At 35.1% G+C, this 13,150-nt stretch overlaps 1 protein-coding gene across 1 annotated transcript in view; it reads left to right on the forward strand.

Moving 5' to 3' along the window:
- The window catches only part of HCRTR2 (hypocretin receptor 2), an 80,674-nt gene extending 71,148 nt beyond the window's left edge, over nucleotides 1-9,526 (forward strand). The window contains exons 9-12 of the mRNA XM_026844057.1: nucleotides 4,432-4,652; nucleotides 6,031-6,152; nucleotides 7,248-7,448; nucleotides 9,145-9,526. Of these exons, the coding sequence (XP_026699858.1) occupies nucleotides 4,432-4,652; nucleotides 6,031-6,152; nucleotides 7,248-7,448; nucleotides 9,145-9,338 (738 nt within the window). The 3' untranslated portion in view covers nucleotides 9,339-9,526. The remainder of the gene's footprint in view (nucleotides 1-4,431; nucleotides 4,653-6,030; nucleotides 6,153-7,247; nucleotides 7,449-9,144) is intronic.
- Nucleotides 9,527-13,150: the final 3,624 nt, after the last annotated feature.

Below are 13,150 nucleotides of genomic sequence, written 5' to 3' on the forward strand. Positions count from 1 at the left end.
GTCTGGGATTTATAAACTCATCCCATTGAAGACATGATGCTAGATACTCTCTCTCCTGTCCTCTCAAATGGCTCTAACAAGGACATTTCCATCATGATATGGGCATGAATCATTTCTCTCTAACTGTTACGTCTGATACCATCCAAATTTGAGACTTTCTTGTCCAAGGCATAATATCTGCCACATCAGGAGCATTTTTCATGCAGCTCAAATTGATCCATCAGAGAAGTCACAAGTAGACTTTAGATTTCTAAATATACATGGTAAAAGTCAAATCTTATACTGACAAAACATACCTTTTGCAAATAAACAAAATACAGGAAAAAAACAAATCCACTTTAAGGCATTTTATTATCATCCATACATCTTAACAGTAATTACTCTCACTTCTAATCAAGTTAGGTTAAACCAGAGTTGCAGTTTATCTTGATGTTTATCTTTAAATTATTATTTTTGCTTCTCATTTCTTACATTTATAAGATTAAATAATAAGGTAGTTTGAAGGTGAAATTTAACCTTTACAATTTGAGGAGACTCTTCACCAGAACAAAGGCTTTGGTCTGTTAGTTTTGACATTAAGGTCAGTCTAACATAGCTCTGAGATGCTCTGCATTGATGAATAGTTATCTGTCCTGTAGCACCCAATGACCTTATCATCACGTTCCTTCTTAGCTTTCTCTTCTGTGCTTTCTTTACAATCTACCTATTCTCTCACACTCCATGAAGTTAATGCAAATAAATTGTCCTTAACCTGTACATAGCTTGAAAATTCTGGTTCAGATTCAGAGCAGAAGTTGAATGATTGGAAGCAAACCATCCTGTTTTGTTGGGGTTTTTCCCCCCAACTGCATTAACGGGATGATTTCTTCTTCACAATATTTCTTCTCCCTATACATCTTGCATGCTGACAAGGTTAGGATGATCCCTTTTTTTCCCAGTGGCAAAAAGACAAATACTGCTACAGGCTTAGTGCTATCAATAATGCGAAAATACAGATGTCTCTTTTCCTAGCGTAGATGATAGCACTATGTGTAAGAGACTGCACTAAGTGAAATTAAAACCACTGCCTATCTGTTATCAACTGTGACTTGGCTGTAGACATCAGGCATTTTTCTAAGTGCAACAGGTGTGCCATAATCAGCCATGCAGAGCAAATGAATACAGTGGTCTAAATGTATTATTTGATAATAGTTTCAATTAAGAAATCATGCTGTTTACCAGAACTTCAGTTAAATATAGTGAATCTATTGCAAGATACAATAAGCCTTCCAGATCGAAGATAGAAAAAAGCACAGCTAACAGATGCTGTCTATGCCTTATACTTTTTCTGAAGGTTCTTTTTTAAAATGGAGTGTGTTGTACATACAAAGTTTCAGATGACTGAAGGTGAGACAGATTTACAAGCTATCCTTACCGTACTTGTGCAATAGCTCTTAAAGTTACTGATTGTGTCTTTCAAGCAGATCTTTGAATATATCTGTACAGTGTTTGAAATCATTATTCATATTTGTAAAGACAAGAACAATCATGCCACAAATACCAGTGATTTTGAGTAATTTATTTTCATTATTAGCAAGGAAGTAGTGACTTAGAAGTCTATGTTCTCTTGCAGATTTTAAGTAGATTAAAAGTAACTTTTGAACAAATATATATCTAGAACTGAATGGACTTATGATGAAAGTGTTGATACATAATTTTTATTAAGTTCCATACTGTATGCTTCGATTTACTGATGTCCAAATGTATTGACAAAAAAGTCTATTAATACTAATAACTAGGAGCCCTACCTCTTTTCATCTTGGCAGATGAAATGTACCCTTCCAATCTTTGGAAGTTATTACATTTGGAGAGATTTACCCTTGATAATAATTTGAGGAGATAGAGGAAAGGTGTATAAGAAAGTAACTGCAGCTTTTAGTACCTGTTTGGACACAGCTAATGGGCTTTTAGTGAATCATTGGAATTACACAAATTGTCCACAATTATCTCTATAACTGATTTGTTACTAAAAAGCAAATGTATGCATTATGCTGGCATGTGTATACTTGTACATACTTAAGCATAGAACCATTTAGGTTAGAAAAGATCCTTAAGGTCATTGAGTCTAGCTGTAAACCTAACACTGCCAAATCCACCATTAAACCATGTCCCTAAGCACCACATCTACACATCTTTTAAATATCTCCAGGGGTGGTGACTTAACGACTTCCTAATGGCTTGATAACCTATTCAGTGAAAAATTTTTTCCTAATATCCAATCTAAACCTCCCCTAGCACAACTTGAGGCCATTTACTCTCGACCTATCACTTGTAATACATGTATGTGTGTTTTCATAAATGCATATTTGTAAGTGTTTCTGTATACACACACACACTTCTAAAGTGTTATTCTTCTTACATGATACTGGTTCATCTATGTATCTGTAGGTATATAGTTCTTTTTTTTTTTTTTCCTGATAAAATTCTTGCTTTATTATTGGTGTAATGGTAACAAAGGAAAATAGGGCTCTTTAGAAAAGTTCTCAGTACAAACTCCTGAAGAATTAGCAATTTAATTTAATATATAGTACAGTGAGATTATACATTGTATACAGTGCCTTTGATCACCTCTTGCTATTAAAAACTGCCTAAATGCCAGAAAAGACCATTTTACTTGCACACGCAGGTACAAGCTATGTACACAGTCATGTCTAACACTTCTGTAGAAATAGCTGTTCACAATTTTGAAACAAGATAATGTTTGTCTTCATCTAAATTGCATCTAGCTACCATGAAACCTGGTCACTGATTTCTTCAAGTGAATCTTTGGCATAATCAGGAGGAGAGATTTGTCTGAATTTCTCTACTTCCACCTTCAGTTCTTGCTACAATATGGTAACTCAGTATGACTGAAAAGGAGAGAAGCTTCTGCTTCAAAGTTAGAAGAACAGAATATCAAAGTACCCTGATAAACCAGAGTCAGAACCTTAGACAGCATATTATCTCAGTAGTGCATCACAAAGACACATTGCAGGAGTACACCCCAAGCTAAGTAGGGTAAATCCCTTGCAGTAGGACAAACATGTCCATGTAGGAAACTGATACTGCTGATCTCAGCTGAATGAGTGGGAACCCGAAGTAGAAGTAAGTGCAAGGAGGTTTTTTGCTTTAGGTCCTTAGACATATTAGTAAAAAATAAATGTTAGACTGTATCCCCCATTCTGCTTCATTGATTTCCTGCTCATTACAACACAACTTTGCCAAAACATTCCAATAGTTGTAAATCAGGTTTGATGGTGCACATAAATGCTAAATTATAGGCTTGTCTGTGCAAGGAAGCTATTCACCAAAAAAAAAAAAAAAAAAAAAAAAAAAAAAAAAAAAAGAACAATTCTGAACGTGCATGCATTTATTTTAGAATAAGCATTCCCATTTTAGCTTGCTTTTTTCAAATATTTAATCCTTTTCTGTCAGTTTGTGTGGATAAACCTTAATTTTTAAAATGTTACAATAGACAATTTAAATTTTTCAGATACTTTTACAAATGGATTATTTTGCACTCATTCACCCCACAGACAATTGCACTACACATGAATAAAGTTCTATCTCTACCCAAAAGGTTTTCATAATGTATAACATTGAAAACATTATAAATGTCATTGTAATAAAGTTATCTGAGAAAGTCCTTGCCATCTGTATTCTTTCACATTTGGCTACAGGCAATAAATAATTTCGAAGGACTGCAACAAAATTGCTTTATTTGTCTTGGCTTATGTGAGGGCACAGAAAACAAAAACCAAGATTTTTTTTTTTTTTTTTATGGTGCTACATCTACCCATTTCAAGGTGTCTGACTAACCTAATTCTTCCTATGTCTTGGCACTCTTCCATATTTCTTCTCTATTCATCACAGTATAAACATTGAGTTTTGAAGATCTTTGCAGGGAGATTCACACTTCAGCTGTGATTTCTTTAGCTGCTTCATTGTCATCTAGATTGCATATTTGGAAGTTCTGTGGCACTTAAAACTATGTAGCCTTTAAATCCTTGTCTTCCAATGCTGAAAAGTTGTTTAGTATCTTAAATTAGCAACATATTAATGGGGAAAACTACTCTGCCATGCAGTAAAACATTTACTATAGAACTTCATAGCAACATAATTGCAGCAATAGAGTTGGTAAGTGGGATAGTCTAAAGATACAAGCAAGGCAAGATATGTGAAAAGTAAAGAAAATTTTAATACATCAGTTGATATATTTGGTTAAACACAATTTTTTATTCAATCTTTTCTGTCTGAAATTCAGTTTGTTTCTTGCAGCTACATTAATTAATTTAGTAAAAGAAACTACTTCTCCATGCAAGCTTACATTGTGTATGTCAACATGTCTATTTTTCTTCTTATAGCTACCCACAGTGCTAGTTTTTAAAAGTGCCCCTTATTTTGTCTTCTTAGATCCCAGGAACTTCATCTGTTGTTCAGAAAAAATGGAAGCCTCTGCAGTCCTCAGCACAGCCCCGAGGTCTGGGACAATCAACAAAATCAAAGATTAGTGCTGTGGCAGCTGAAATAAAACAGATTCGTGCAAGAAGAAAAACAGCACGTATGCTAATGGTTGTCCTCCTGGTTTTTGCACTTTGCTATCTGCCAATTAGCATCCTCAATGTCTTGAAAAGGTAAATTATATCCCCAAATGTAAACACTTGGTAAAGCTTTCTCTCTAAACCCAATTTTCTGTTACGAGATTCCTGTTATTGTGGCAGATACTTTTGAAGGATAAGAGTACTTATTTCACAAAAGAAATGGAAAAAAAAAATCATAGAGTTGCAAGAAAAACCTATCTGTACCACTTAAACTAAAGGCCAGATTGTGGAACCCTTATTGGCAAACTTTTCCTCATGAAAATGATCTAGCCTATCTCCTCATTAAAACCTGTCATTTACATGGGATTACAGTTTGTTTACTGTAAATGCCCCCATGGAAGTGCATTTACCTAAAGCAACAGCTGAAGGTTAACAGGAGAGTGTAGTGTTGTGTTTTTTTCCCCGAGGACTGTGAAATGCTGGGTTCAAACCCAAGCCCCATCATGTACAATTTTGAGACCTTGGCCTAACTGTTCAGTTTGCCTAGGAAACTATGTTTTACTTTTTTACTCTTTCTTCTCCTGTTCATTTGAGACATAATTGTGTATACACTTCTTTTTGTACCATGCCTGACAGGCTAAAGCTTTGGTATAGTTATCGTGAGCCCTCTGGAATACCGATAAATAATGACATATAGCAGAAGATTTGAATATCCCAAAAAATAACCAGCCTGTTATTGGTGTTTGAGGAACATTTTATTTTTTAATGAATAGTTTCAAGTTGGATATGAAGGCTTAAATGCATCCCACTCAATTCTGGCACTTTTCTGAGGCCTGATTGAAGTACTTATCATCCTTAAATCCCTTGGTAGGCAATGTGGAGAGGAATGTATTCCCAGAAGGCAGTTCAGGCAACCTACAATCTGAGCCACAGGGGAACTACACAAACTGCCTTGACTACAAGAGCAGAGTAGGCCCATAGTTAGAATTTCACTTAAATATCAAAAGTTAGGTGTAAGGAATCTGGGAAAAGCAGATTTCTCTGGAGGACAGAAGCTGCTACTGTGGCCTCTTTGGACCAGTTCAGTGCTGTTCAATTCCAGATCCCCTGTTTATTGGAGAGTGGCCCTAGAGCTGGGAACCTCAATGGCATGAATAAGTCAAGAGCAACTTTTCCCATCTTCTCATGTCTTATCTGACACCAGCTGACTTTGGTTACTTAGCAGAAAAATCATGCATCTGCACCATTGCAAAGTAAAGTACTGATGGTCTCTGTTGTGCTAAACCACCAAGACAGCAGGCTGAGGGATGGGGAGAAGACTTAATTCTCAAGAAAGTAAAGACTGTTGAATCAGCTTTTCTGTGATACTGCAAATAGTCCATCAGAGATAAAATTAGGCTAGATGTTGCCAAATCTTTTTATATGATTTCTCATGTTGCCGTCTTTCAGGCTTGCTTTTCTTTTTCTGTAGGGTTTTTGGGATGTTTAATCATGCCGATGACAGAGAAACTGTATACGCCTGGTTCACGTTCTCACACTGGCTTGTGTATGCAAACAGTGCAGCCAATCCTATTATTTATAACTTCCTCAGTGGTGAGTTACAGTTACCTAGAATTCAAGTTTAATGTATAGTTTGAATGTAATGAGCCATAACAAGTAAGATTAATGACTGTGTAACATCAGCCCAGCTCCTCCAGTGGGAGATAGATCCTCTTCTTGGAACAAGTATCCTCTTACCTTCAGACTATCTACCTACAACTAAACCGTGCCAGGGCCTGAATCCAAGTGCCTGGATTTGACTGTCCATACCATTAATTTGGTAGAGAAGTCTCTGGCATGACTTTAATCTGAAACAATTACCATTCCCCTAAACGCTCCCCGGATACTGTCTGGGAGGTAGCATAGGCCAGGGGCTGGCCCCAGTTGGTATTTTATATGCAGATATTGGGGTTTGGAAGCTGCGAGTCTTTTAATAGTACTTGCATGACCAGACTGTATCAACTGGATTTAAGGCCAAAGAACTAGCCAGGATGCTGTTTACTTACTAGTATATATTTGTCTTAGTTTGTATTTTTCTTATTTAGCTATGGACAGCAGAATCAGGACTTAAACTGGTGATAGCACAGCTAAATATAGGAGGCAAAAGTCTATTGATCCTCACTACACATTTGCCCACTATAGTTTTTTTGTGGTGTGTAGTGTGAGGATGATGTGAACAATTTAATGAGCCCCAACAGCAGACTAATGGGCTGTCAAACACGTTAAATCTTTTTTTAAAATGTATTCAAGATGAAATACAAATTAGCCATGCCTTCTCATTTCACATGTCAAGTAATGATTCAGCCATTTAAGCCTACAATTACTCAGTTACTTGTTTTTATTAGATATGTTATTAATCAACAGATTATCCATGGCACGATTTCATAAATCATTCTAGTTTATCCATTCTGTCTAGCCAAGAGTAAATTTAGGCTTCATACCATGCCTCACGTATCTTCTTATAAAGATTATATTTTTCTGTCTTTCTCCAAGATGTTGAAACAGTGATTTCCTACTTCTGCATTAGAAGAATATCTGTGTGTGTTGGGTTAATTTTGCTTTAGATAGCTTCTTTTTTCTAATCTATAAAGTTTGATGAAACACAGTTTATAGTACAGTTTTTTCATGAGTCTTTTTTGTGGTTGACAGGGAAATTTAGAGAAGAATTTAAAGCAGCATTTTCTTGTTGCATCTTTGGCATTCGCAGTCACCATGATGAACGGCTCACCAGAGGTCGTGCCAGTACAGAGAGTCGGAAATCCTTGACCACCCAGATCAGCAATTTTGATAACATTTCAAAACTTTCAGAACACATTGTATTGACCAACATAAACACACTTCCAGCAAATGGTACTGCACTTATTACCCACTGGTAGTATACTTATCCCTATGTCTGTTGATGCTGTGGAAGTAAAATTTAATTCTGCATGCAACAATATTTGAATCTGAGCACAATGCAATGAGAGAAGATTGTCTACAGTTAAGAACTGAATGTAAGAAAAGTAACTTCGAAGAAGTATTTTACAGAATATACTACAACTTTGGTTATATATTGATGAAACAAAATTTCATCTCATTTATTTCATAAGTTGAGCTGCAATTGAGAAGGGATAACGTAATCACATATATAAATATTTTCTTTGGGATCCCTACTTCCTATAGACTCCTAAGTAAATAAAGATCAGGTACCTGAAAGTATGAAAATCATTTTCCCTGGAGTTGCAACATGTTTATACAAAGCTATTCTACTCAGAGATAATTCTCTGAAGCTGTGGTATATTTTATCACAAATATTTTAACCAAAATTGGGTGTACAGAATGAACTACCTGAATGTCCTCGACTATTCCAAATGATCTGCTTACCATAGATTCTGGTGTAAGTTGGTCTGATTAAATATGAAATTCACATTAATTACTTCTCTCACATTTTCTGATTGTTTTTTTGGTTTGTTTTGGTTTTGGTGTGGGGTTTTTTTTGTTGTTTTTTTTTTTTTTCTTTCCTGTTGGGTGGGTTATTGTATGTATTTAGGAACAGCTGGGAAGCTGCTCTTGGTTTTTCTCCAGTACAGGTTGATAAACAAATGAACACAGTCTGAAATGAAAGGCAGAAGTTGTTCAAGCTTTCCCACTGCCGGATAAAATTGAAATGATTGTGAAATTCCCTAGCTTTGTGACTAGATGAAAAATGGCATAGAATTTATTATTTTATATTTCTCATTACATTATGTGTTATATCCCAGCAGGGCTTTGCAAGGGACTGCTCCTAGAATGTGAATGTTGGTTGTCTATAAGTTGTCTCAGTCACTATAGGCTAGAACTATATAAACTATATACTGATAACAGTGAAACTGGTATCTCCAAGGACACCTAATCTGCCTAAAATATACATCTAAAAAGAATTAAATAAATTACCTCTGAAGAACTGTGTTCTTTTCACTTACTATATAAGGATTGTGGGTTCTTTCCCCTGAATTCAGCTCCTTCTTTTCCACTAGTGTTGCCATTCCTGTATGTATTGCACAAGCAAGGTTACATCCATGAAACCCAGTTGACAGTGTGGCTATAAATTATGTTTTACTCTATATCTATTATTTGTCATAATTTTCTTCTCCCTGCCTGTGCTGCGCTTGTGGCAGGGGTGTTGGGCTAGGAGGTCTTTAAAGGTATCATCCAACGCAAACTGTTCTGTGATTCTATGAGTGATGTGTACACAGGAAGCTGTAGTGCTCTGCTGGTCGCAGTGGCATCTGGATAAGGAACCACAGTGTAATCTACCAGATAATGCATATTAAATAAGTAGTAGAACACAATAAAAATGTTTAAAAGTAAGAAAATAAAGGTTTATGCAGCAGAAATCCCTTTAGCCTTCAGTCAAGAAGTCTTCACTTAAAATTTCCAAGTGAAATTTAGAACACTTTCTGGCATGCCATTTTGTTAATAGCTCATCACCTGCATAGTGTTCAGAGAGTGACAATGACAGGGTGAGCAAATCAGCTACCTGATACAAACAGTAAAATCATCTTAAAATTCTTATTTTATCTTACAGGTATCCCAGCTACACTCAGCCCATTGAAATCAGTGGAACTGCATCTTCACATACCAGGGATGAACATGACTTCAAATTTAGATGAAGCTGTGAGGGCTTCTGCAGAAGACACCAGCAACACAGAGAATGCAGAGTGGGACAAATTTGTCCCTAGCATAACTAAACTTACCTCGATGGAGTTACAGCAAGGATGACTTTGGCTCAATACATATAAGACCACCAGATAATGGCACATGCTTTTATCATGTTATGGACTACAACATCTGGACAAAGGGATTCCTTCAAAATGTTTGCCTCTCCTATTTCTTCTCAGTCTTACAGAAACCTACTTACCTCAGTATGAGCTAAAGAACACATCTTTACAAGTCTTTTTAAAGGTTGGATTGTATCATACTTTGTAAATACTGTAGATATTTATTTTTATATATTTTAGATGCTGTGGATTGTTCTAAAATATATCATATAAAGAAATCTTAAGTATTTGAAAAAAGTCTCAAACATCATTTATTTATATCCTGTTTCTATAAATGAGTGACTTATTTACAGGGAATGCTTACTTATGCACTAGTGATATTCTAGAATTACTTTGCACTTCTTTTTCTGCTAATTCACTTCTACTAAATTCTACGTTCTTTATGAAACTTTCACTTCAGATTGATTTGGGAAGATTCCAGGCTACTTTTCTAAGCACAGACATGCTTCTAAAATGTGAACTCAAAGTGCTGCAAGTCACACATACTTTCATAAGATTACACTAAATAGCCAATTATTTTTTTCTTCAGACTCGAGTGCCTAAAAAGAAACTACTTAAATAAAACTTATGTGATGTTCAAAGGTGCTATAAGCTCAAAATTCCTACTCAGGCCAATAGGAATAACAAGTGTCAGCACCCCTGAAGGACAGGACATTTTAACTTTGGTAGCCCATTTTAGTGCATAATGCCTGGAAGTGTTGCTCCTGAAGATCTCTGAGAATCTTTAAAATAGAAAACATTGGCTATCTCACTTGCTTTCATGATTTTTCTCTCAGCCACCGTTTAATACTAATGAGACAATTAGCTGATTTATATGCCAAGAAAATGTTGACTTTTCAACAATTAAAATAAAATGTTTCTCTTTGGAAATTACAGAGGTGATATATCATAGAACCTTTAGATCAAATACTCACTTATCCATTTTCCATTTATGGGATAAGCTCCCTGGCCTGGGGCTTCCTACCATGCATTGTAATTATTATTCTTAAAGAATGATGATGGTGCATCACTGGAGACTTAGTCTACTAGTAGAATGTGTCCTATTGGTCAGAAAGAAGCTAATCTATAAGGACCTGAGCCACAATCTCCCTGTGGCACTATTACGATTTTTCAAAAGGAAGGGTAAGATGGGAAGGAGGACTTGTTTTTCAGTAAAAGGCATTTTACATAGAAAGAAGACATTCTCACACGTTCAAATATTTCTGAAAAGCAAATTATTCATAGACAAGGTTGTATTTGATTAACTTATGTAAATATTTTTTCTAGGTTTTACTTTGACCTAATGTCATGCAATGTACTGTCTATCATGCCTGTTACGAAGTGCTTAATCATTTTATGCTTTAGACTTCCCCAGCAGCTGTTTTACTTGACATTGTTGAAATTATCCTAGTTTACACTGGTGTGAAGTGAGAGAAAAAAAAATTCATTTGTTTATATATTAAAGATTTCTTTTTCTATTAAAAGAGAAAAAGAATAATATTCTTTTTCCAATGAATAAGGAGAAATACCTAAATGGAAAGAATGCTTAAATATCAAATAAAATTATAGGAATTCCTGTATTCCTATGTGTAAGCTTAATTTTTGAATATAGCTATTATGTCACTGTTATTTCAAGAAATTATTTTACTTAAGGAAAAAAACCCCAATAATTGTGGAAAGTACAGCAGGATTTGATTTCAGAGCTATTTCAATTCCTTTCCCATTAGAAGGCTATTTTAGCTCTTCAGCCACAGAAATGTCATATTATTAAACTGTGTGGACCAAGATACAATTTTAAAAATATATTTTTAAAAGATTGGACAAACAGCTGCTGAATTAAAACATTACAGAAATGAGAGAATGGAATTTGAAAAGTCATCTATTTTTTTCCCTTTGTTTTGATTTAAGTAAATAAAAAGTCAAAAAGTTAAAAACTAGTATAGGAATCCAGTTGTAAAATATTTATCAGTAATCGTTTTATTGTGCCATAAAATGTTGTCTCACTGCTGAAAATATCAATTATGTAAAAATTATGCAAATCTATACTTTCATTTCAGAAAACATATTTTTATCTTTTCCTTGAAGAGAAAGCAAGAAAGTAGAAGGTAGATGGTTATCTAAGAAACCTTTGTCAGTATAAAAGGGGAGTATGCATACTTCTCAAACATACAAGGCCATGGATGACTGGAAGACCAGCAGAATTCTCCTGCTTTGTCAGCTGTGTTGCCCAGATCCCTGTGAGATGAACGGCAGCGGGGCAGGGGGGCGGGGGTGGGCGTGGAAGTGCTCATGAAATAATCATAAGTAGCATCTTTCTAACGTGGGGTTGAATACCACCTGCCAACAGAAGTTGTCTTCTTTTTGCTGTTACCTTAATGCCAGTGGGATAAATTGTGTTAGTTAACCTGAGATAAGAACATCACTAAAAGTCATTAGCAGTTTTTGGCTCCTGCAGATGTCCTGTGAAATGTTAGAAATGGAGGTTCTGTCCTTAGTCTTCTCCTTTTTAACAGAATTTTCTCTTTTTTTCTCTTTGTTCTCTTATTATTACTTAGGTGACAAAAATTAAAATGTTCCCATGTTCCTAGGAAGTTCTTTTAGCCATAACTTTAACTTAGCAGTACTTTTTGTGTGGAGAATATAAATAGAAGATGAGACTTTCATTGAGAAATGATTCTGGGTTTTTCTCCAGCCAGATTTTTGTTGAGTAAATAGCATATCTTTCAGACACAAGTGATACAATCAGAGCTTGTCTAAGATTTGAACTTCTAATGATAGAATTATTGCCAGAGAATCTGGTTATCAAGCTAAAGATTGGTTAAATATGGTTGTCAAGATTGTAAAGATTTGGTTATTTTGATGAAAAGATTTTTCATTCAAAAATTTGATTTTTTTTGAAATAAATATTTTTTCATGCAAATATTCATATGTATTTATTTCTCTAGTTTTACAAAATTTGAGAAATACCTAGACATTTTCTTATTTAGCTCGGATATATTTTCAGGTACCATTTAATCAGAAAAGCTTTACAGACATTTAAAAATCTGTTCTCTACCTGTGTAAAGTAGTGAAGAATTTTTTGCCAGTTCTATGACCTTTTACTGCAGAAAGATCCAAATATTTGGATACATTCAAAATATCATCCAGATGGATTTATTTTTGAATGAAGATAATCAGTGGGAGTTTTCAGCAAAGATAAACCCAATAGTGAGGAGTGGATATTAATGGAGATAGAAAAGGCTGTGAGAAGACAGGGTGAGATTTTAAGAACAATGTGGAATTTAATGTCTTTCGCATGTGACAGAACATCTTAAAGAAGCTTCTGGGCTTCTTATCCATCAAAAAAGGTTAGGTGAGGAATAAGCATTTCTTATCCAGTCTATAATTATTGAAAAGTATCTGAAAGCAGAGTTCTAATTAGGTTTTGTTACATCTTGTTGCTTTGGTATTCTAAAATTTCCACTAGCTACTCAGGAACATAGAAGAGTTCTTATGCTGTTATTTCTGCTTGGACATATCTTTAGACATAGAATTTAAATCACAACATATTTGTTCCTGCATATGTAAATTGCTGTGCCACCACACTTCAGTACTCAGTCTCTCAACATATTTCACAGTCTTGTAGGTCTGATATCCTGACCTCCTTCTCCTTTTCTGTTGCCACTGCAGTGAAAAGTTTGTGCCCTGCAGTCACAATGACTGCAAGATAATTTCTCCCCCTCTCCACCTCCAAGAGGCTTTTTTTTTTCTTTTTTTTTCTTTTTTTTTTTTTTT

The sequence above is a fragment of the Athene cunicularia genome (genome assembly GCF_003259725.1).
Source record: "Athene cunicularia isolate RWA chromosome 3 unlocalized genomic scaffold, athCun1 chr3_part1, whole genome shotgun sequence".
Lineage (NCBI taxonomy): Eukaryota > Metazoa > Chordata > Aves > Strigiformes > Strigidae > Athene > Athene cunicularia.